We start from the raw sequence: 26,603 nt of genomic DNA on the forward strand, positions 1-26,603 counted from the left end.
GAGAGTGCAAAAGGAGAGCAGATGATAGAGTGGGAGAGGTACTGTCAAGAAATTTTAATGAAAATAAGAAAAAAATTTGGAGTGAGTTAAACAAGTTAAGAAAGCCTAGAGAACGAATGGATTTGTCAGTTAAAAACAGAGTAGGGGAGTTAGTAGATGGGGAGATGGAGGTTTTGGGTAGATGGCGAGAATATTTTGAGGAACTTTTAAATGTCAATGAAGAAAGGGAAGTGGTAATTTCATGCACTGGCCACGGAGGTATACCATCTTTTAGGAGTGAAGAACAGGATGTGAGTGTGGGGGATGTGCGTGAGGCATTACGTAGAATGAAAGGGGGTAAAGCAGCTGGAACTGACGGGATCATGACAGAAATGTTAAAAGCAGGGGGGGATACAGTGTTGGAGTGGTTGGTATTTTTGTTTAATAAATGTATGAAAGAGGGGAAGGTACCTAGGGATTGGCAGAGAGCATGTAGTCCCTTTATATAAAAGGAAGGGGGACAAAAGAGATTGTAAAAATTATAGAGGAATAAGTTTACTAAGTATACCAGGAAAAGCATACGGTAGGGTTATAATTGAAAGAATTAGAGGTAAGACAGAATGTAAGATTGCGGATGAGCAAGGAGGTTTTAGAGTGTGTAGGGGATGTGTAGATCAAGTGTTTACATTGAAGCATATATGTGAACAGTATTTAGATAAAGGTAGGGAAGTTTTTATTGCATTTATGGATTTAGAAAAGGCTTATGATAAAGTGGATAGGGGAGCAATGTGGCAGATGTTGCAAGTATATGGAATTGGTGGTAAGTTACTAAATGCTGTAAAGAGTTTTTATGAGGATAGTGAGGCTCAGGTTAGGGTGTGTAGAAGAGAGGGAGACTACTTCCCGGTAAAAGTAGGTCTTAGAGAGGAAAGGGTAATGTCACCATGGTTGTTTAATACATTTATAGATGGGGTTGTAAAAGAAGTAAACGCTAGGGTGTTCAGGAGAGAGGTGGGATTAAATTATGGGGAATCAAATACAAAATGGGAATTGACACAGTTGCTTTTTGCTGGTGATATTGTGCTTATGGGAGATTCTAAAGAAAAATTGCAAAGGTCAGTGGACGAGTTTGGGAGTGTGTGTAAAGGTAGAAAGTTGAAAGTGAATATAGAAAAGAGTAAGGTGATGAGGGTATCAAATGATTTAGATAAAGAAAAATTGGATATCAAATTGGAGAGGAGTATGGAAGAAGTGAATGTTTTCAGATACTTGGGAGTTGACGTGTCGGCGGATGGATTTATTAAGGATGAGGTTAATCATAGAATTGATGAGGGGAAAAAAGGTGAGTGGTGCACTGAGGTATATGTGGAGACAAAAAATGTTATCTATGGAGGCAAAGAAGGGAATGTATGAAAGTACAGTAGTACCAACACTTTTATATAGGTGTAAAGCTTGGGTTGTGAATGCAGCAGCGAGGAGGTGGTTGGAGGCAGTGGAGATGTCCTGTCTAAGGGCAATGTGTGGTGTAATTATTATGCAGAAAATTCGGAGTGTGGAAATTAGGAGAAGGTGTGGAGTTAATAAAAGTATTAGTCAGAGGGCTGAAGAGGGGTTGTTGAGGTGGTTTGGTCATTTAGAGAGAATGGATCAAAGTGGAATGACATGGAGAGCATTTTAATCTGAAGGGGAAGGAAGGCGGGGTAGGGGTCATCCTCGAAAAAGTTGGAAGGAAGGGGTAAGGGAGGTTTTGTGGGCGAGGGGCTTGGACTTCCAGCAGGCGTGCGTGAGTGTGTTCGATAGGAGTGAATGAAGACAAATGGTATTTGGGACCTGACGATCTTTTGGAGTGTGAGCAGGGTAATATTTAGTGAAGGGATTCAGGGAAACCGGTTTTATATAGCTGGACTTGAGTCCTGGAAATGGGAAGTACAATGCCTGCACTCTAAAAGAGGGGTTCGGGATATTGGCAGTTGTGTATATTTATACGTATATGCTTCTAAACTGTTGTGTTCTGAGCACCTCTGCAAAAACAGTGATTATGTATGAGTGAGGTGAAAGTGTTGAATGATGATGAAAGTATTTTCTTTTTGGGGATTTTCTTTCTTTTTGGGTCACCCTGCCTCGGTGGGAGACGGCCGACTTGTTAAAAAAATTACAATTTGTAGTAGTTCTTGTGATTTCATAGCCAATGTTTGTTCTGACACTAATATTAGGTACTGAAATAGTACTCAAATAGTCACAAACACACTGACGGGCAACATTTTCACCTGCCTGGTCACATACTACTGTCTAGTAATACATACAAAGCAATGTTTTAGACACGCTGGAGTATATATGAAACTCCTTGAAGCACAGTGTAAGACTAGTGTCACTCCACTGCTGACAGTACAGCAGTGGAGTGACACTTGATTGTGCACTGCCTTGGCTTTATTTCTCATTGTTACATATTAACACGACTGTCTAGCTCTGTTTCTGTGTGTGTGTGTGTGTGTGTGTGTGTGTGTGTGTGTGTGTGTGTGTGTGTGTGTGTGTGTGTGTGTGTGTGTGTGTGTGTGTGTGTGTGTGTGTGTGTGTGTGTGTGTGTGTGTGTGTGTGTGTGTGTGTGTGTGTGTGCGTGCGCGTGTGGGTACTCACCTAGTTGAGGTTGCGGGGGTCGAGTCCGAGCTCCTTTCCCCGCCTCTTCACTGATCGCTACTAGGTCACTCTCCCCGAGCCGTGAGCTTTATCATACCTCTGCTTAAAGCTATGTATGGATCCTGCCTCCACTACATCGCTTCCCAAACTATTCCACTTACTGACTACTCTGTGGCTGAAGAAATACTTCCTAACATCCCTGTGATTCATCTGTGTCTTCAGCTTCCAACTGTGTCCCCTTGTTACTGTGTCCAATCTCTGGAACATCCTGTCTTTGTCCACCTTGTCAATTCCTCTCAGTATTTTGTATGTCGTTATCATGTCCCCCCTATCTCTCCTGTCCTCCAGTGTCGTCAGGTTGATTTCCCTTAACCTCTCCTCGTAGGACATACCTCTTAGCTCTGGGACTAGTCTTGTTGCAAACCTTTGCACTTTCTCTAGTTTCTTCACGTGCTTGGCTAGGTGTGGGTTCCAAACTGGTGCCGCATACTCCAATATGGGCCTAACGTACACGGTGTACAGGGTCCTGAATGATTCCTTATTAAGATGTCGGAATGCTGTTCTGAGGTCTGCTAGGCGCCCATATGCTGCAGCAGTTATTTGGTTGATGTGCACTTCAGGAGATGTGCCTGGTGTTATACTCACCCCAAGATCTTTTTCCTTGAGTGAGGTTTGTAGTCTCTGACCCCCTAGACTGTACTCCGTCTGCGGCCTTCTTTGCCCTTCCCCAATCTTCATGACTTTGCACTTGGTGGGATTGAACTCCAGGAGCCAATTGCTGGACCAGGTCTGCAGCCTGTCCAGATCCCTTTGTAGTTCTGCCTGGTCTTCGATCGAGTGAATTCTTCTCATCAACTTCACGTCATCTGCAAACAGGGACACCTCAGAGTCTACTCCTTCCGTCATGTCGTTCACAAATACCAGAAACAGCACTGGTCCTAGGACTGACCCCTGCGGGACCCCGCTGGTCACAGGTGCCCACTCTGACACCTCGCCACGTACCATGACTCGCTGCTGTCTTCCTGTGTGTGTGTGTGCGCGTGTGTGTGTGTGTGCGTGTGTGTGTGTGTGTGTCTGTGTGTGTGTGTCTGTGTCTGTGTGTGTCTGTGTGTGTGTGTCTGTGTGTGTGTGTGTCTGTGTGTGTGTGTCTGTGTGTGTGTGTGTGTGTGAGTGTGTCTGTGTGTGTGTGTGTGTGTGTGTGTGTGTGTGTGTGTGTGTGTGTGTGTGTGTGTGTGTGTGTGTGTGTGTGTGTGTGTGTGTGTGTGTGTGTGTGTGTGTGTGTGTGTGTGTCTGTGTGTGTGTGTCTGTGTACTCACCTAGTTGTACTCACCTAGTTGAGGTTGCGGGGGTCGAGTCCGAGCTCCTGGGCCCGCCTCTTCACTGATCGCTACTAGGTCACTCTCCCTGAGCCGTGAGCTTTATCATACCTCTGCTTAAAGCTATGTATGGATCCTGCCTCCACTACATCGCTTCCCAAACTATTCCACTTACTGACTACTCTGTGGCTGAAGAAATACTTCCTAACATCCCTGTGATTCATCTGTGTCTTCAGCTTCCAACTGTGTCCCCTTGTTACTGTGTCCAATCTCTGGAACATCCTGTCTTTGTCCACCTTGTCAATTCCTCTCAGTATTTTGTATGTCGTTATCATGTCCCCCCTATCTCTCCTGTCCTCCAGTGTCGTCAGGTTGATTTCCCTTAACCTCTCCTCGTAGGACATACCTCTTAGCTCTGGGACTAGTCTTGTTGCAAACCTTTGCACTTTCTCTAGTTTCTTTACGTGCTTGGCTAGGTGTGTGTGTGTGTCTGTGTGTGTGTGTCTGTGTGTGTCTGTGTGTGTGTGTCTGTGTGTGTGTGTCTGTGTGTGTGTGTCTGTGTGTCTGTGTGTGTCTGTGTGTGTCTGTGTGTGTGTGTCTGTGTGTGTGTCTGTGTGTGTGTCTGTCTTCCTGCTTCTCTGTCTGCTGCTCTCTCTTGTTCTGAGAGAGAGAGAGCCACTCATGGACTAACAAGTATTGCACATAATGCAGAGTCATCACGTCTGATTCCTGATTCCTTGCCAGTCATGCTTATGCCTTATATCTACAAGCACAGTATAGCACTTTGTCTGGATATTTTTTGGGGTTATCTTAGGTAATTTACACTATGTATAATTGTATTTATGTGTACCTGTGAGACAGAGATAGATACAGACAGACAGACAGAGATAGAGACAGCCAAAGTCAATCAGCCAGCCACCTAGCCAGCCAGCCTGCTGAACACATATTACACGTTCCAGAATTGTTTCTCTTTACTTAGGACATAGGTTACAGGACATTTTGGCATGATGACACTACCAGTGGTATCAAAATTGAAAGGATGTTGGACACGTTGCACACGGGTTATTATTGAGGTTTTTGATATTTCCTCGACCACTTGTGGCCACATCCATCTCAAAGCCACTAAACTCAGGGTCAGCATCACTTTCCTCTTAAAAGGGGAGTGTTAATATGACATAACATCAGTGAATGCTTGGTGTTTGTCAGGCTGTTTGCTCTAGCTAGTACTCAATTGAACTGGTGGGCCAAGATTTTTTTAATACTGCACAAAGTGTGTTAAGACCCATTCTATACTGACCAGGCATCTCAGACCAATCATGCCAAATTTGGAAGCAGAAAAAATAAAACGTTTATTTACGTTTGGAGTGCTAGCAGTAACAATGTAGTTTTTTTTTTTTTCAACAAGTCGGTCGTCTCCCACCGAGGCAGGGTGACCCAAAAAAGAAAGAAAATCCCCAAAAAGAAAATACTTTCATCATCATTCAACACTTTCACCACACTCACACATTATCACTGCTTTTGTAGAGGTGCTCAGAATACAACAGTTTAGAAGCATATACGTATAAAGATACACAACATATAGTAGTTAAGGGGTTAAATACTGAATAAATTTGTTCTCGTTTGTTTTTTGACTGCATTAATTTTTGCCATGTGAATGCTCAGTGTTTAGCTAGTATTTATAGAGCAGGACTCCTGTATCAATAGGGAATGCATTTCAAGGACCTGCTGCGGATGCCAGAACCATGGATAGTAGCAAACCTTATATCTAAGTCGCTTTTTGTTTACATGCATACCTACTATAAAGTTTAATTGGTAAATTACGCACTAAGTCGAGAATTAGCACTTTTTCACTGACCAGAAGCGCTCCACAGCTTCTCTTATTACTTTTGTACTTTGAGGTAACTATGCAAAATTAAGGGTTATTTTCAGGCCACTGCAAACCATGGAAAACTGAAACTGCAGATACCAGACCTGTGGATACTGGGGTTCTACTGTATAAAGTTCTTTGGTTATAATATAGTGGACCCTCGACCAACTTTGGCATCGACTAACGATAAAATCGGGCAACGATGCGTTTTTGCGTAAAAAATTTGGCTCGACCAATGATGAAAAACTTGGGTAAGGAAAATTGTCATGAACGTGTCCGCCTGTCCGTCCAGCTTGAGCACGCCTCAGCTGCCCTGCCTTCAGCTAGTGTGCCATTGTTTACAAGCCACTGCAGACGGTTCCACGTGTACCTGCGATACATTTTGTATTATTCCATGGGCCCCAAGAAAGTTTCTAGTGCCAACCCTGTGGTAAAAAGGGTGAGAATTAATATGGAATTGAAGAAAGAGATAATCACAAAGTATGAAAGTGGAGTGCGTGCCTCCGAGCTGGCTAGGTTGTATAATAAACCCAAATCAACCATCACTACTATCTTGGCCAACAGAAAGGCAATCAAGGAAGCTGTTGTTGCAAAAGGTGCAAGTATGTTTTCAAAACAGAGATTGCAAATACTCGAAGATGTAGAGAGACTGTTGTTGGTGAGGATAAACAAAAAAAATTATCAGGAGATAATGTTTCTCAGTCAATAATATGTGAAAAGGCAAGGCATGACAATTTAATTAAAAAAAAAATGCTTGCAACTAGTGGTGATGTAGTGAATTTAAGGCCAGCAAAGGTTGGTTTGAGAGATTTAATAATCGTAGTGGCATACACAGTGTGATAAGGCATGGTAAGGCTGCCAGTTGTGACCAAAAAGCAGCTGAAAAATCTGTGCAGGAATTCAAGGAGTACATAGACACTGAAAAATTAAAACCCCAACAAGTGTTTAATTGTGATGAAACAGGCCTGTTTTGGAAGAAAATGCCAAACAGGACCTACATTACACAGGAGGAAAAAGCACTACCAGCCTATGAAAGACAGGCTAACTCTAATGTTTTGTAGTAATGCTAGTGGGGATTGCAAAGTGTAGCCTCTAATCATGTGTCACTCTGAAAATCCCAGTGTGCTCAAGAAAAACAATGTCGTCAAGGCTAATTTATGTGTGATGTGGAGGGCAAACAGTAAGGCATAGGTCACTAGGGACATTTTCTATGATTGGTTCTATCATGTGTTTGGCCTCGCTGTGAAAAATTACCTCCTGGAAAATAAATTGGACCTCAAGTGCCTCCTGGTATTAGACAGTGCTTCTGCTCATCCTTCAGACTTGCCAGAGCAAATTGTGGGAGTTGAGTTTCATAAAAGTGAAGTTTTTGCCTCCTAATACCACTCCTCTCCTCCAGCCCATGGACCAGCAGGTCATTTTAAATTTCAAAAAATTGTACACCAAAGCAGTGTTTCAAAAGTGCTTTGAAGTGACCTCAGACACTGAACTAACCCTAAGAGAGTTTTGGAAAATCACTTTAGTATCCTCAGTTGCATAAACCTTAAAGGTAAGGCATGGGAGAGAGTGAGTAACAGGACCTTGAACTCTGCTTGGAGGCAATTGTGGCCACAATGTGTACAAGAGGGATTTTGAAGGGTTTGAGGCTAACCCTCAGGAGCCTATGCCAGTTGTGGAATATATTGTGTCAATGGGTAAGTCCATGGGGTTGGAGGTTAGTGGGGAGGATGTGGAAGAGTTGGTAGAGGACGACGATGAAGAACTAACCACTGATGAACTGCAAGAGCAACAGCAGGAGACCACAACTGAGGAAACTGCTTCAGAGGAGGGGAGAGAGAGATGGAGGAAGTTGCCTTCTTCAACGATTAAGGACATTTGTACAATGTGGACAAAGGTGCAAGCCTTTATGGAAGAACTTCACCCTGACACAGATATTGCAAGCTGTGCTGGTGACCTTTACAATGACAATGTTGTGGCCCATTTTAGGAAAATCTTAAAGGAACACCAGGTGCAGAGCTCTATGGACAGATTTTTGGTGCGACAGAGGTCCAGTGACTGTCAAGTTGTTCCCAGTGGCATTAAAAAAAAGAAGGGAAGTAACCCCAGAAAAGGACTTGTTACTTAAAGTCCTTATGGAAAGGGATTCCCCTTCCAAACAATAATACACCACCATCATCTCCCCTCCTCCCATCTCATCACTCATCACTATATCTTCAATAAAGGTAAGTGTCATTTATTCTTCACGTAGTATTTATTGTTCATGTATCATTGTTTTCTGTGTAGGAAAATGTATATCGGCTAACGATAAATTCAGCTAAGGACAAGCTCTCTGGAATGGATTAAAATTGTTGGATGAGGGTCCACTGTACAGGAAAGTTGATTTTTTTCTTTCCAGATTTTATATTGTATAGGATTATGACTCCTAGGCAGTAGGTTGGTAGACAGCAACCACCCAGGGAGGTACTACTGTCCAGCCAAGTGAGTGTGAAATGGAAGCCTGTAATTGTTTTACATAATGGTAGGATTGCTGGAGTCTTTTTCTGTCTCAAACATGCAAGATTTCAGGTATGTCTTGCTACTTCTCTTTACACTTAGGTAACATTATACATACATGTACAAGCATATATATATATATATACACACCCTTTTGAATTTTCTTCTAACTTCTTACTAGTTCTTGTTTATTTCCACTTATCTCCATGGGGAAGTGGAACAGAATTCTTCCTCTTTAAGCCATGCATGTCGTAAGAGGCGACTAAAATGCTGGGAGCATGGGCCTAATAACCCCTTCTCCTGTATACAGTGGACCCCCGCATAGCGACCTTAATCCGTGCAAGAGGGCTGGTTGTTATGCGAAATGTTCGGTATGCGAATGAATTTTCCCCATAAGAAATAATGGAAATCAAATTAATCCGTGCAAGACACCCAAAAGTATGAAAAAAATTTTTTTTTACCACATGAAATGTTAATTTTAATACACACAAACTGAAAAAGGCATGCACAATTACATGACACTTACTTTTATTGAAGATCTGATGATGATTGATGGGATGGGAGGAGGGGAGAGAGAGTGTTAGTGTTTAGAAGGGGAATCCCCTTCCATTAAGACTTGAGGTGTCGAGTCCTTTTCTGGGGTTACTTCCCTTCTTCTTTTAATGCCACTAGGACCAGCTTCAGAGTCACTGGACTTCTTTTGCACAACATATCTGTCCATAGTGGCCTGTACCTCTCGTTCCTTTATGACTTCCCTAAAGTGTTTCACAACATTGTCAGTGTAATAATCACCAGCACGGCTTGCAATAGCTGTGTGAGGGTGATTTTCATCCATGAAGGTTTGCACTTCAAGCTACTTTGCACAGATTTCCTTAATCTTTGTAGTAGGCAACTTCTTCAATTTCTCTCTCCCCTCCTCTGAACCAGTTTCCTCAGGTCTGGCCTCTTGCTGTTGAAGTTGATCTATCAGCTCATCAGTGGTTAGTTCTTCATTGTCCTCCTCCACCAACTCTTCCACATCATCCCCACTAACCTCCAACCCTAAGGACTTTCCCAATGCCACAATGGATTCCTCAACTGGCATAATCCTCTCAGGGTTAGCCTCAAACCATTCAAAATCCCTTTTGTCTACACATTCTGGCCACAGTTTCCTCCAAGCAGAGTTCAAGGTCTTCTTAGTCACTCCCTCCCAAGCCTTACCTATAAGGTTTACACAATTGAGGATATTAAAGTGATCTCTCCAAAAGTCTCTTAGAGTCAGTTGAGTTTCTGAGGTCACTACAAAGCACCTTTCAAACAGAGCTTTTGTGTACAGTTTTTTGAAGTTTGCAATAACCTGCTGGTCCATGGGCTGCAGGAGAGGAGTGGTATTAGGAGGCAAAAACTTCACCTTAATGAATTTCATGTCCCCATAAAGTCGCTCTGCCACGTCTGTAGGATGACCAGGGGCATTGTCTAACACCAGGAGGCACTTAAGTTCTAATTTCTTTTCAGTTTGGTAATCTTTCACATTGGGGGCAAATGCATGGTGTAACCAGTCATAGAAAAAGTCCCTAGTGACCCATGCCTTACTGTTTGCCCTCCACAGCACACACAAATTCTCCTTGAGGACATTCTTTTGCCTGAACGGTCTGGGAGTTTCAGAGTGATACACTAATAAAGGCTTCACTTTGCAATCACCAGTAGCATTGGAACACATGAGAAGAGTAAGCCTGTCTTTCATAGGCTTATGTCCTGGGAGTGCCTTTTCCTCCTGAGTAATGTAGGTCCTGCTTGGCATTTTCTTCCAAAACAGGCCTGTTTCATCACAATTAAACACTTGTTCAGGTTTCAGTCCTTCACTGTCTATGTACTCCTTGAATTCCTGCACATATTTTTCAGCTGCTTTGTGGTCCGAACTGGCAGCCTCACCATGCCTTATCACACTATGTATGCCACTACGCTTCTTAAATCTCTCAAACCAACCTTTGCTGGCCTTAAATTCACTCACATCATCACTAGTTGCAGGCATTTTTTTAATTAAATCATCATGCAACTTTCTAGCCTTTTCGCTTATGATCGCTTGAGAGACGCTATCTCCTGCTAGCTGTTTTTCATTTATCCACACCAATAAGTCTCTCTCAACATCTTCCATCACTTGCGATCTCTGTTTCGAAAACACAGTTGAACCTTTGGCAAGAACAGCTTCCTTGATTGCCTTTCTGTTGCCCACAATAGTAGAGATGGTTGATTTGGGTTTCTTGTACAACCTGATCAGCTCGGAGACACGCACTCCACTTTCATACTTATCAATGATCTCTTTCTTCATTTCTATTGGAATTCTCACCCTTATTGCTGTAGGGTTGGCACTAGAAGCTTTCTTGGGGCCCATGGTCACTTATTTTCCAGATAAAGCACCGAAAACACTGTAATAATACGAAATATTCCGATTGTATGCTTGGATGTTACCGCGGAGGCTGGCTGGTAAACAATGCCACCGGCGGAACATATGAGGCTGGCTCAGGCCGCACATTGGACGCGTCTCGGACGAAGGACGGTGAGCGGGTTTTTGGGCGGTATGCGAGGCCAAATTTTTGCAATCAAAGCGTCCGGTATGCGGGGGTCCACTGTATATTACTAAATTTAAAAGGAGAAGCTTCTGTTTTCCCTTTTGGGCCACTCTGCTTCAGTGGGATACAACCAGTTTGTTGAAAGAAGGATTATGACTGATTTTTTATTTTATATTTCCATTTTTTTACCAAATTAATTTCTGTTTTCTATATGAACATTAGGTGCATCTTTGGTAGGCTCATTTTTTGGAGGGAAATCAATAGTTAAAAAAGTAGAATTTGCAGTCTTAGAATGAATCCCTATGTTTACCAAGTTATAATGGGTTTGCTTTGTGTCATGGGGCTGGAGCACAGGAATTGCATAAAGCAAGGGAAAGGCTGTAAATTTTTCTTTGGCTTAGGTTGAGTTAGCTTAGGATACACAAACCTAGAAATCTAATACAGTATAAAGTTTACCCACAAACAAGGAAATAAAAATAAAAAGTTGCAACACATCTGGCAATGCACTGGCTAAGGAGCACCAGGAAACATTCAAATCTGCACGAGTACCATTAGCAGAGAGAATGGGTTATGCACTTAAACAAGACAGTAGTATTTCAATGGGTGGTTGCTGTCTCACCCTTTTACTTACCATTGTGTTAAAGCCTTGTTCTTTGGAGAATGGTAAACAGCTATTCAGAATTCTTACCTGGAGCGTGAACGAGACCGAGATCTAGATCTTGAAGAGGATCTTGAATGTGATCTGCGGGGTCGCCGAGAAGAGTCATTGAGCAGGCGGATACGTCGACCATGGAGCTCTTTGCCATCCAACTTGTTAATAGCTCCCTTCATATCAGCATATGTTGCAAACTCTACAACTCTGTCCACAAAAAAAATATTAATTAGTTTTCTTTTTGTTTTTTGAAGATATCAGGACTATAATTACTATTATGTACAGTACAAGAGAATAGTGATTACAAGCATCCCTTGCATAATGGCAAACATACAATCACAAAACAAATCCTTAAGGAAAATTACATGTAGAAAAGTACATTTTTCTTTAAGACTCTTATTTATCTACATATTCAAAATTGCATTTCAGGGAAATACCCAATATGCTATACTTCTGTACTATAATTAAATCAAATATTTTATGCTTAAAAAATCAAACATACAATGGACCCCTGGATATTGTAGTCGTCGGATTTCGTAATATTCGGAAATCGTAATTTTTTCGTCAAAATGCTGGCTCGGTGATCGTCACTGAGCTCAGTCATAGTCATTCGTCCTGAATGCGTCTGCATGGCAACAGCAGCCCAACACTCAGTGTTCCACTGTTTATCAGCCATTGAGCACGATCCCACACGTTCATACGATACATTTCGTATTATTCCATTCTTTTTAAGGCTTGCAACTGCTAAATAAGCCTCCATGGGCCCCAAGGAAGTTCCTAGTGCCAGCCAACCCTTTGGTAAAGGGCTGAGAGAGGGGAGAATGTGCCTTCTTCACTGATTCTACAATATGTACAATACTAAAGCAGCAGGAGTCGATAGAGGCTATAGTGCCAGCCAGAGATAAAGTGTAGCATTAACAGTGTAGCAAATTAAGTGATTAATCTATAGAAAAAGGACAGCATGAAATTGACTCCTCCAATGTTGTTGGAGTTATATAGGGTGACTGACAACACCGCTGTCTCTGCTGCCGCCATCACCACCACTATGTAAGGCTTATCTTTCAGTGGCCCTTATACTACACCCAACAACGAACAATACAGCAGCACTCGTTGGTTAGGGGGAGAGACATACAACATTTTATTCATTCTAGAGTATATATCATGCTTCTATGTTACTAATATTGTTTATCATGTCATATTAGATGAACTATGCTAGATAAGTAAGCCGCAGATTTGATATTAGTGTCATATTGAAGGATTATCTTGTCCTGACTCCAAATACACTCCCCTGCCACTGCCATAATTCCTAACATACACCAGAAACAGACCTCTCTGGAACACTTTTTTGAGTGACAGGGGTCCAGTGACTTAAGCTGGTCCTAGTGGCATTAAAAAACAAAGAAGGGAAGTAACCCCAGAAAAGGACTTGGTACCTGAAGTCTTTATGTTATGGGATTCCAGTTCCAAACAGTAATTTCTCCATTCTCTCCCCTCCACCTGTTTTCAATATACAATAAGAAGAGTCTTCAATAAAGGTAACTGTCATATTATTGATTTATTCTTTATGTCTCTTTGTTTTCTGTGTAGGTAAATGAATAATTCAAGTAAAAAAAATTTTTTTTAATACTTTTTGGTGTCTGGAACAGATTAATTGGATTTACATTACAGTGGACCCTCGGTTTTCGTGTTTAATCTGTTCCAGAGCCATCGGCCAAAACCAAAACCATTTTCCCCATAAGAAATAATGTAGTAAATGGAATTAATCTGTTTCAGACACCCAGAAGTATCAACAAAAAAATTTTTTTTTACCTTAAAGATAAATTTACATGCACAAAAGAATGAACATTACACATTACACTTACCTTTATTGAAGGCTGTTGTTGATTGAAGACAGGGAGGAGGGGAAAGGGAAGAGAGGTTATTGTTTGGAAGGGGAATCCCCCTCCATAAGGACTCTACGTACCAAGTCCTTATCAGGGGTCCCTTCTCTAGCTTAAAGAATGACAATAAATATAAAGCACTAATGAAATGTATAAATGAACATTTAACATCACACTTACCTTTATTGAAAAGACTTGTTGGTGAATGGCAGACTGGGCAGAGGGGAGAGGGAGGCGAGTTTATTGTTGGAGAATATGACACTAGTATCAACTCTACGGCTTACTTGTCTATCACAATTCAACTAATATGACATAATAAACAATATTTATAACAAAGAAACATGACATATACTCTAGAATGAATAAAATAAGTCATTATGTATGTAATGACAGGTGTTCTGCTGTTGGTGGGTGTATATGGGTCACTGTGAGCATAAGCCATACATAATGTTGGTGAAGGCTGCAGCTGAGGCGGCGGTGTTTTCTGTAGGCCTATATAACTCCAACAACATTGGAGGAGTTAGTAGAATTGCTGAATCACTGAAGAAGGCACCCTCTATCACCATCACTACCACCCTCTACCACCATCACAACCACTACCACCCTCTACTATTATCACAACCACTACTACCCTCTACCACCATCACTTTAGCATTTTTCTACAAACTTTCTCTTGAATTATATCGTGTTTCTAGGGCCAGAAAAGGGCTGGCACTAGAAGCTTTCTTTGAGCCCATAGTGGCTTATTTAGCAGTCATACACAATAAACAAGTGGCAAAAACAATGGATTATTATGAAATGTTTCGCATGACCTGGCAGGATATGTTCACTCACCGAGAAACAAGCTACACTGGCTGAGAATGGTGTGGGAGGCGGCTTTGTCTGCTCACTGGGCACCAGACAGGTTCCATACAATCGACAAAAACGAAACCAAAAAACTGACAAAAAAGTTGGCTAAAACCGAAATCGGCTATAACAAAGGGTCAACCGTATTTCTCATGGGGAAAATTAATTCGGAAATCATCAAATTTGGCTTTAGTCACACTTTCCAGAACGGATTAATTACGATAACTGAGGGTCCACTGTATTACAATTAATACCAATACAGAATTTTACACCTGAAAAATCCCATACAGTAGTACGTACAAATAATGCCAATAGTAAGGAAGCATGGAGAGGAAATTAACTTAGCTCTTAATAATGAAAGAAGGGAGAAGTTAGATGAAGTGGATGTCATGGCAAGATGAAGAGGATAGGAACCAGGAGCAGCCTGAGGTGGATGTGGGGAAAATACACAAGGCAGTGGGCAGAAAGAAAGGGGTACAGCAACTGGGATAGATGGGGATTAAGACAGATATTAAAAGCAGGTGGGCATATATGGTGCTCATCATTATTGTATATCAGCATCTCTTTCAAACCATAACCACAAAATAGGTCATTCCTTGTGCTTTAGGACATCCATCAACAGTCTAGGAAGCGATTAACATGCATTCTTCAGAATTTCATAGTGCAAATTCCAATGCAACTTGTTGATAGTATACTCCAATATCCCTCAATATCACAGCCCAGAGATTCTCAATGGTATTCAGGTCTGGGGAATTTCATGGTCAGTCATCAAAGAAGGGTGCCTCACAGTCACGAAGCTAATGAACAACAGATTCTGTGGTGTGGCAAGAAACACTACTGTCTTGTATAAAAACCCTGAACCACATTGTGTAAAAGATGATCACAAGGTGATTCTGGGGTCGTTATTCCAGTTTATGTTAGGAAGATGTTTTTCTATGCTTCCCTATACATGAATTTGTGGGCATGTCATCACCACTGTCCTCAAGGAACCGATGCAACCAGATCCTTGCTGAATGCTCACATACAACAATAGTTTCAGCTATTTCCTTCGTTTGTTACCCTGCCTTATGTACTCCAATGATCTGTACAACTTCTCATGTGTCAGTGACCTACTTTTGACCACATTGTCTATAACCAAAAATATCCAACAAACTTGGGCCTCAAGGCTATATGAAACAGGGAGACCACAGACACAAATCCTTCCACTACACAAGCCGAGAAGAAACCAACAGCCTTAGGAAATCCTGAGATGCTCTGCTACAAGTTGTTAAGCCAGCTTAACCTCGTCTCACCGGAACACCTAACAGCATAGGATATTTCTTTTGACATCAATGCCGGGTTCCCCTCAACCGGCATACTTTAACGAAGTGTACTGCAATGTTGGAGCATTTGGCGTATGTTCAGTATATGCACGAAAGAATGGAAGGTATCAAAGAAATGAAGAAAATAAAAAGGCAGTACCATGGCTGAAACAATACACAAATAAACCTACATGCAGAAGACAAACTTATGAAGTTTTGATCCTGTCCCCCGCTCCCTCTTGTATGTATTTTGGCTCCCTTCCCTTTGCATTTCTCTGTTTGACTAGTCCATAGTCTTCCACTGAGGTATGTTTGACTTAAAAAGAATTAACACTTTTACCATCACCTAACAAACTTTTGATATCTTTCTTGGTTAAATATCCTCAAAACCATATTTGTATATCCAAAAGGTGTTTTAAAAATGCAACTGTTGTTGTCGTGGGTTGCCAGTGTGAGGGCAAAGAGCTGTGTACCACGTTGTGCATTACTGGTATTTTGCGCTTTAGCCAATTCTTTAATGCTTTATGGTGTGTATTACTAAGATTCTGGCTTGCTATCATTTTTTAAAAGTTTCTGTGGGCAATAGTTGATATTCTGAATAAAGCAGAAAATAAGTACAGTGGAATCTCTACTTGCGAGTCTAATCACTTCCATGACTTTGCTCGCAACTGGATTTGCTCATTTGCAGTCAATTTTCCTCATTTAAATTAATTAATTAATCCGTTCCAGTGGAATTCTGTACTTTAATAATTTCGCTAATATCAACTCTATGGCTTATTTATCTATCTCACTTCATCTAATATGATATAATAAAGAATATAAATAACATAGAAACCTGATATATACTCTAAAATGAATAAAATATGTAATTCACGTAGTGGTATGAGCAGTGTTGGCAAAGGACGAGTTTGTCTGGAGACCGGACAAAATACTTCTGTGAATAATTTCACTAATATCATCTATACAGCTTATTTATCTATCACAGTTCATCTAATATGACATAACAAACAATATAAATAACACAGAAACCTGATAAATACTCTAGAATGAATAAAATATGTCATTACGTAACAGGTGGAGGCGGCCACAACCGCTCCCTCTTTGTTGTGGTAAACACTGCCATCTAGTGATGACCCTTTGAAGCCATCTATTATTATAATTATTATGTAGTACAATATATATGTATTACTATTATACGTATTATATTATTATTATTATTATTATTACAGTGGACCCTCAGCTAACGATGGCATCACCTAACGTTAAATCCAGCTAACGCTAACGCTAAAAAACTCAACCTACGCGATTCATTCGAGACGTGTCCACGTGTGGCCTGAGCGAGCCTCAGTTGTCCCGTGGGTGCCAGTGTTTACAAGCTAGCCAGTGCGGTCGCATCCACGCATACAATTGGAACATTTCATATTATCATAGCGTTTTTAGTGATTGTACCTGCAAAATAAGTCACCATGGGCCCCAAGAAAGCTTCTAGTGCCAACCCTGCAGGAAAAAGGGTGAGAATTACTATGGATATGAAGAAAGAGATAATTGCTATAACGAAAGTGGAGTGCGTGTCTCAGAGCTGGCCAGGTTGTATACCAAACCCCAGTCAACCATCGCTACTACTGTGGCCAAGAAAACAACAATCAAAAAAGCTGTTCTTGCAAAAGGTGCAACTTTGTTTTCGAATAAGAGATCGCAAGTGATAGAAGATGTTGAGAGACTGTTATTGGTGTGGATAAACGAAAAACAGATAGCAGGAGATAGCATCTCTCAAGCGATCATATGTGAAAATGCTAGGAAGTTGCATGATGATTTAATTAGAAAAATGCCTGCAACTAGTGGTGATGCGAGTGAATTTAAGGCCAGCAAAGGTTGGTTTGAGAGATTTAAGAATCGTAGTGGCATACACAGTGTGATAAGGCATGGTGAGGCTGCCAGTTCGGACCAAAAAGCGGCTGAAAAGTATGTGAAGGAATTCAAGGAGTACATAGACAGTGAAGGACTGAAACCTGAACAAGTGTTTAATTTTGACGAAACAGGCCTGTTTTGGAAGAAAATGCCAAACAGGACCTACATTACTCAGGAGGAAAAGGCACTCCCAGGACATAAGCCTATGAAAGACAGGCTTACTCTCTTGATGTGTGCTAATGCTAGTGGTGATTGCAAAGTGAAGCCTTTATTGGTGTATCACTCTGAAACTCCCAGAGTGTTCAGGCACAACATGTCCTTAAGGCTAATTTGTGTGTGATGTGGAGGGCAAACAGTAAGGCATGGGTCACTAGAGACCTTTTCTATGACTGGTTACACCATGCATTTGCCCCCACTGTGAAAAATTACCTACTGGAAAATAAATTGAACCTTAAGTTTCTCCTGGTATTAGACAATGCTCCTGGTCATCTTTCAGACTTGGCAGAGCGACTTTCTGGGGACATGAGCTTCATTAAGGTCAAGTTTTTGCCTCCTAATACCACTCCTCTCCTGCAGCCCATGGACCAGCAGGTCATTTAAACTTCAAAAAACTCTACACAAAAGCTATGTTTCAAAAGTGCTTTGTAGTGACCACAGACACTCGATTAACTAAGAGAGTTTTGGAAAGATCACTTTAGTATCCTCAGTTGCGTAAACCTTATAGGTAAGGCTTGGGAGGGAGTGACTAAGAGGACCTTGAACTCTGCTTGGACGAAACTGTGGCCAGAATGTGTAGACAAAAGGGATTTTGAAGGATTTGAGGCTAACTCTGAGAAGCGTATGCCAGTTGTGGAATCAATTGTGGCATTGGGGAAGCCCTTGGGGTTGGAGGTTAGTGGGGAGGATGTGGAAGAGTTGGTGGAGGAGGACAATGAAGAACTAACCACTGATGAGCTGCAAGATCATCTTCAACAGCAAGAGGCCAGACCTGAGGAAACTGCTTTGGAGGAGGGGAGAGAGAAATTGAAGAAGATGCCTACTTCAAAGATTAAGGAAATGTGTGCAAAGTGGCTTGAAGTGCAAACCTTTATGGATGAATTGACTCAAGAAATCGTAATGACACGATTGCAATCGTGTCATTACGATTTCTTGAGTCATGTTGACGGCAGTGAAGGGACTTGAGCTAGAGTTCGTCACGGCCACTCTAGCTGGAGATTCGTCTGTAAAAACTTGCATTTGTGGTCACAGAGGTGCCTGTGCTAACCTTCCTATGGTGTAGAAATACACCTAGTTGGATGAATCTTATTGTGGCTAGCTGGTCTAGTGGCTAACGCGACGGGCTGGAGTTTTGAGACTCTATGACCGCGGGTTCAATCCCGGCCGGGGGTATGGTTTTTTTGATGCTTTATGGATGAAAATCACCCTGACACAGCTATTGCAAGTCGTGCTGGTGACTATTACAATGACAATGTTGTGAACCACTTTAGACAAATCATAAAAGAACGGGAGGTACAGGCTTCTATGGACTGATATGGTGTGCGACAGAGGTCCAGTGACTCTCAAGCTGGTCCTAGTGGCATTAAAAGAAGAAGGGAAGTAACCCCGGAAAAGGACTCGATACCTCAAGTCCTAATGGAAGGGATTCCCCTTCTAAACATTAACAACTTCCACACTCTCCCCTCCTCCCATCCCATCAATCATCACCAGATCTTCAATAAAGGTAAGTGTCAGTTTGTGTGTATTAAAATTAATATTTCATGTGGAATTTTTTTTTTTTCATACTTTGGGGTGTCTTGCACGGATTAATTTGATTTCCATTATTTCTTATGGGGAAAATTAATTCAGCTAACGATAATTTCAGCATACGATGAGCTTTCAGGAACGGATTAATATCGTTAGCTGAGGGTCCACTGTATTTTACATTATACTATTATTATTATATGTATTATCATTATACATATTATTATAATATAAATAATTTATAATTTTTATTCACATAAAAAATATAAGATTTACTGCTATGCCTTACTGCAATAATTTTATAAATAATGTCAACCCATTCACGACTGCATATTGGAATGGACAGTGACTTCATTTGTTTACTCTAGAACACAGCCAAGCAATTGAACACTTCTCCTATGCTGAGCTCAATTTCAAGGTACTTTTAGTTGTGAAAGCAATCAAAATCATATCTATTTCTGTAACATATCTTCCATTCTATCAAATGAGACCAAAAAAAACGAGAATACAAACATAAAAACCATACAAAAAAATACCGCTAAGGGGTGGCTAATTGCTAGGAAGTGAACTCCATTATTTATGCTCCGATTACTTTCATTTTTGGTGTACGTTAAGAAGCATCTTTCCATCATACAATGCCCAAGTTTCAATAAGATAGTCCAACAAACAAATGAGATACAATTCCCTAGATCAAGAGCAAGAACCCCTAACCAGCACCAAGGAACCTGCCTTGAGGTCTGCTCGCTTATGAAAATTTTTCTCACATATGGAATCAAAAAATCGATCCACTGACTGCTCGTATTTGGAAAAATTCGCATGTGGATGCGCTCACAAGTAGAGGTTCCACTGTATCACTGAATTTAAGTACTCTATAATAGGGTAAACAGATGTGAGAGAAATAAACCGTACCCTTCATTTCTCCTGTGCTTGTGGGCATCGGCATAGGTAACCTCCCCTGCCTGACGCATGAAGTCTTTGAGATCCTGCCAATGGAAAATTTATATTACAATTAAATACCATCAAAACAAAAATAGGTAATACATAAGAGATCTTCGTAAGTATATAAATAATTATAAGAAAATAAAGGATGTCTCAGATTGAACTATTGTATATCAAAAATTTAATAATGAATGGAACCTACTTGAATTAAAAAGCATTCAGGTGTAGTGAAATCAACAGCTCTGATCAAAACATAAGATAAGGACAATATGAATGACAATAAAAAGTTAACGAGTGAGCATTTAGTACTCACTCAATGTTTACATATGGTCCTGAAATGAAGAGACATACATACAACACCACAAGGAAAGGCATTCATATTATGAAAGAATTATAATACAATTATTTTTCTAAAATGAATGCTGGACTGACAACATTTAAAAGGCAATTTTCATAATTCCAATTCTAGGAATGCTACATACTTTAAAAGGCCAATTCAGCAGTCCAGTCTAGTACCCTGATTTACCTGTCCTGGTTATGGGGATCAGTAATTCAAGGGAAATGCGGAGTCGTTACTCAACAGCGCGAGGTCGCCTGCACCCACTATCGCGAGGCCAACCTCCGTCAGCAACAGGCCAACATCTGCCACCACTTGGCCCCCGGCAAAGGGCCAACCCTAAGTTGCAATTAACCCAGGTAGAGGTGGGGCTTACCCCACCCTCCACTAGAGCTACAGGTATACAGATGATGTGCAGAGCAGCTACAACAGCCTCAGTACAAGGCCGTACAGAAGACAGACAGTCAAGGTATTATCTCATTTGTGTGGTCAGGCAAGGAAAGGCTGGCTCGAGCTGGCTCGCGTGTTCCAACTCAGGATGGTCCTAGGATCTGGCCAGCACGACACTGCGCGTCCATCCTCCTCCTTCAAGCCTCAAGCTACGACCTCTCGTTCTCTCTCTCTTACGTTGTCTTAAAAAGACGTTTTATGATTAGCAGCATCTTTAGAAGGCTACTAATGAAGAGTATGTCTATATGACCCCATAAACAACACTGGCTGCAAACTTCACAATGATTCTGAAATAATGTTTAAGGCACTACAGGTAGGACGTCAACACCTCAACAATGGAAAAATACATTAAAGACTATTTATGCATGTAAAAATTAATTAAAATTAAGTGTGAAAAACTTCAATATTTTTTATTTATACATGCATGAATAGTTCATTAATGCATTTTTTAAATAACATTCACATGTTGAGTTTGAGCTTACTATCTGTAATGCCTCATATGTGTGTGTGTGTTTATGTGTATTTGTTCATTTGCCTTTGAGAACAATTGCTAGCCTCAAGTGCTTGAACAAACAGCCCTGCAACACCACCCCACCTTGAAGAATATCACCTCTATCACTCTACGACACTTTTGGTAGTATAGCAAGAGTGATAGATGTGATGTAGTCAAAGACAGCGAGAAATTGCTAGATTCTGAGTTCAAAACAAGCTTGGAGATAGTGATTGTTATCGCACATCAGAGCATTTGAGTTGAACATGCATAGATGTTTCATTACCTATATGTGTTTATGAAATTTGTATGTTATTTGAATTAGTTCACTACATAAACATTTGTGTATGTCAAAAACTTTACTGCCCTCTGGCCAGGGATGTGACCTGTTGCATGCAACTGCAAGCCACCTAATTTGTCATACAGATAAATTGTGTGCATAACAAACAAATACACACACACACACACACACACACAAAGAGTACAGGAAGAGTAGTCAGGAAGTGGAATAGTTTGGGAAGCGATGTAGTGGAGGCAGGATCCATACATAGCTTTAAGCAGAGGTATGATAAAGCTCATGGTTCAGGGAGAGTGACCTAGTAGCGACCAGTGAAGAGGCGGGGCCAGGAGCTTGGACTCGACCCCTGTAACCTCAACTAGGAGAGTACACACACACACACAGGGCCAGGAGCTCGGACTCGACCCCTGCAACCTCAACTAGGTGAGTACACACACCCATGCACAACCCCCCCCCCCCCCCACACACACACACACACCACAGTAAACCTTGAATTTGATGGACTTTTACAATAATGGGCAAAATACGATAGTTGAATTGTACTCTTAGCACCTTTATTTTCAATATTTATTGCAATACATCTGCAAATTGTGTACATAGTACAATATTAGGTACATACTGGAGTACTTTATTGCTTTTTTCCTATTTTTTTAACACTGTTCTCATTTAATGGACACTTGGACAATTCTCCCTATTAGTCTGCTATACTGATAGTTTACTCTGTGTGTGTGAGTGTGTGTGTGTACGTGTGTGTGTGTGTGTGTGTGTACGTGTGTGTGTGTGTGTGTACGTGTGTGTGTACGTGTGTGTGTACGTGTGTGTGTACATGTGTGTGTACGTGTGTGTACGTGTGTGTGTACGTGTGTGTGTACGTGTGTGTGTGTACGTGTGTGTGTACGTGTGTGTGTACGTGTGTGTGTGTACGTGTGTGTGTGTACGTGTGTGTGTGTACGTGTGTGTGTGTACGTGTGTGTGTGTACGTGTGTGTGTGTACGTGTGTGTGTGTGTGTGTGTGTGTGTGTGTGTGTGTGTGTGTGTGTGTGTGTACTCCTGAGGCGCACATCAACCAGAAAACTGCTGCAGCATACAGGCGTCTAGCAAACCTAAGGATAGCATTCCGATACCTCAGTAAGGAATTGTTCAAGACTCTGTACACCACATACGTCAGGCCCATACTGGAGTATACAGCACCAGCTTGGAATCCACAACTGGTCAAGCACATCAAGAAATTAGAGAAAGTGCAAAGGTTTGCAACAAGACTAGTCTCATAGCTAAGGGGATTGTCCTACGAAGAAAGGTTAAGGGAAATTGGCCTGACAACACTGGAGGACAGGAGGGTCAGAGGAGACATGATAATGACATATAAAATACTGCACAGAAGAGACAAGGTGGACAAAGACAGGATGTTCCAGAGATGGGACACAGAAACAAGGGGTGACAACTAGAAGCTGAAGACTCGGATGAGTCAAAGTGATGTTAGGAAATATTTCTTCAGTCATAGTTGTCAGGCAGTGGTGGGAACCACACACAGTTTTAAGATGAAGTTTGACAAAGCTCATGGAACAGGGAGAGAAAGGACCTAGTGGCAATCAATGAAGAGGTGAGGTCAGGAGCTATGACTCAACCCCTGCAACCACAAATAGGCAAGTACGTACACACACACACACACACACACACACACACACACACACACACACAGGGTAGGGCCCCGCTTTACAGCATTTTGCCTTTCAAATACGATGCGCCCCACCCAGTTTGTTTACATTCTTCATGAGCACAACTCTCTATTATGTCCGGAAATTTTTCAAAATTTTAAGTGTTTTAAAGTTATTGCATATTTATATGTACTCTGATAATTATACTTATGTGTACCTGTACCTAAATATACTTACACACTGCTGGCATGCACGTACACATTAAAATTACTAAGTCTCTCTCTACTTGATGCCACATAATCTCTTGGGCATAGTAAAATGACATATATTACGTTAATATAGACATTTCCATTAATCCATCTATGATATTTTTTTTCAAAATTATATAATAAACATGCTATGTAACATATAAACATGATACATACACTCACAGTATAAAAACTGACATTTATATGAGATCTGTTTAACAAGCGGTTTGTAGTGTGTCAGAAGAATTATGTTGTCTCTAGTCAAACACCAGTAACCTAACTAGAAATTTATTCCATTCGTATGCCTTCACCCTAGATATTCACAACCCTTGTGGGTTTAGCGCTTCTTTTTTGATGATAATAATAATTTGTAATAATAATAATTTCTCAGAGCATAATTCCTTCTAAAACTTACGTACATGAGAATGGAAGTGTTGCTCTTTATTTATTCTACTGTATCAACGTGGAGACAACTTGTACACAATGTAAAGTGTTTGTATTATGGTATAATACAAAGATGTATGAATGAACACCAGACATGTTCGCCTGGTTTGTTTACTTTATGTGTGGGTGGGGTGGAGTGGGGAGGGCTGCCCTGGGTGGCTACCATACTTCATAAACCTGACTTCCTACAAATAAAACTCACCTCTCACCCTACATTAAAACTACAAATAGTTCAAGGTGTTTAATGAATGTACTATGTGTGTATTTTATCGCTCTGGGGTGCTTAAATGTCAGAGTATTTATTACATGTGGGTGGGGTGGGCTGACCTGGCTGGCTACCATACCTCCCAAACCTGACTTCCTACAAATAAAACTCACCTCTCACCCTACATTAAGACTACAAATATTTTAAGGTATGTAATGGGTGTACTGTGCGTGCATTATACTTTTTATTGCTTTTAATGCCTAGTTCTATTGCTAACTTAATATATGTTAGTGTAAACTTGTTATCTGGTATTTATATGCATTTATAAGTGAAAAGAAAATGGTGTCCTGCTTTCTGGCAATGTCTGCTTTCCGGCAGTAGCCTGGAATCTAACCTGCCATACAAGTGGGGCCCTACTGTACATATATAATATGCCGTGCTGAATAGGTAAAACTTGCAATTTCGGCTTAAATAGCAACACTCTTATTGCTGAATAAGGCAAGCAAAAATTTGTGCATGCAATAATTTTGCAAAAATTCTTGTGAACCTCATGAAAAAAATACATTTCATTGTGTTTATTAAATTATTGTAAACTTATCTAAAATATATTTTGTTGCATTAGGCTAAATTAAACTAAGCTTTTTATAATAAGATTAAGTTTTCTGGGGTTCTTTTGGTACAAAATTATTAATTTTTACATTAACATAAATTAAAAAATATATCTTCAAACGTATAAGAGAAAATTTAGAAAGAACTTAATTTTAAACAAGTTCTTGCTAACTGACCAACTTTACTTATTTGGCACGACATATATGTATATATATATATATATATATATATATATATATATATATATATATATATATATATATATATATATATATATATATATATATATATATATTATAATTATATATATTATAATTATATATATTATAATTATATATATTATAATTATATATATTATATTATATATATATATTATATATATTATATATATATATATTATATATATATATAAAATTTATATATATATAAAATTTATATATTTATATATATTTTTATATATATTTTATTTATATATTATATATATATTACATATATATTATATATATATATATATATATATTATATATATTATATATATATATATATATATATATATATATATATATATATTATATATATATTATATATATATTATATATATATTATATATATATTATATATATATTATATATATATTATATATATATTATATATAATATATATATATTATATATAATATATATATATTATATATAATATATATATATATTATATAATATATATATATATTATATAATATATATATATATTATATATAATGTATATATATTATATATAATATATATGTATATTATATATAATATATATATATATTATATATAATGTATATATATTATATATATTATATATAATGTATATATATTATATATATTATATATAATGTATATATATTATATATATTATATATAATGTATATATATTATATATATTATATATAATGTATATATATTATATATAATGTATATATATTATATATATTATATATAATGTATATATATTATATATATTATATATAATGTATATATTATATATATTATATATAATATATATATATGTTGAATGATGATGAAAGTATTTTCTTTTTGGGGATTTTCTTTCTTTTTTGGGTCACCCTGCCTCGGTGGGAGACGGCCGACTTGTTGAAAAAAAAAAAATATATATAATATATATATATTATATATATATATATATAGATAGATAGATATTATATATCTATCTATCTTTATCTTTTTAAGATACTGTCCATCTTCCATCGAAGTAGGGTGACCCAAAAAAGAAACACTTTCACCATAATTCACAGTCTGAATGTCTTGCCAGAGGCATGCATGCATCATTTTCCAGTAAAAGTAGGCATTAGATTGGGAGGCGTGATGTCACCATGGTTGTTTAATATATAGTGCAACCTCAGATTACGAACGCCCCACCATGCAAACTTTTCTGGATACGAACTGTCGTTCGATCGATTTTTTGCTTCTGAATACAAATGAAATTTCAAGATGCGTACTTCCCCCTCAACGGAGGTTCCGTAACTCTTAAACTGTCCAAATGTAGATCTACGTTGATGTGCGTAGTACTCCGAACGTAGATCTACATCCAATTTTACACAATTTTACATGCTTTCAAATGGAGAAAATAAAGGTCGGAGCGCTACGCACATCAGCGTAGATCTACGTTTGGACAGTTTAAGGGTTAAATAAATAAAATATTTATTTCTTTGCAAAGGTTACTGTGTGTGTTTATGTATCATAATACGATTGGAGCAA

At 39.4% G+C, this 26,603-nt stretch overlaps 1 protein-coding gene across 7 annotated transcripts in view; it reads right to left on the minus strand.

Annotated features, from left to right (window-relative positions):
* LOC128699302 (serine/arginine-rich splicing factor 6) overlaps positions 1-26,603 on the minus strand; it is a 227,318-nt gene that overhangs the window by 29,970 nt on the left and 170,745 nt on the right. For all 7 annotated transcript variants that reach the window (XM_070098266.1, XM_053791909.2, XM_070098265.1 and 4 more), the window contains 2 exons: positions 20,075-20,148; positions 11,527-11,697 (listed from right to left, as the gene is read on the minus strand). In XM_070098266.1, coding sequence (XP_069954367.1) covers positions 11,527-11,697; positions 20,075-20,148 — 245 coding nt within the window. The remainder of the gene's footprint in view (positions 1-11,526; positions 11,698-20,074; positions 20,149-26,603) is intronic.

This window comes from Cherax quadricarinatus, chromosome 61, assembly GCF_038502225.1.
Source record: "Cherax quadricarinatus isolate ZL_2023a chromosome 61, ASM3850222v1, whole genome shotgun sequence".
In the NCBI taxonomy this organism is placed as follows: Eukaryota; Metazoa; Arthropoda; class Malacostraca; order Decapoda; family Parastacidae; genus Cherax; species Cherax quadricarinatus.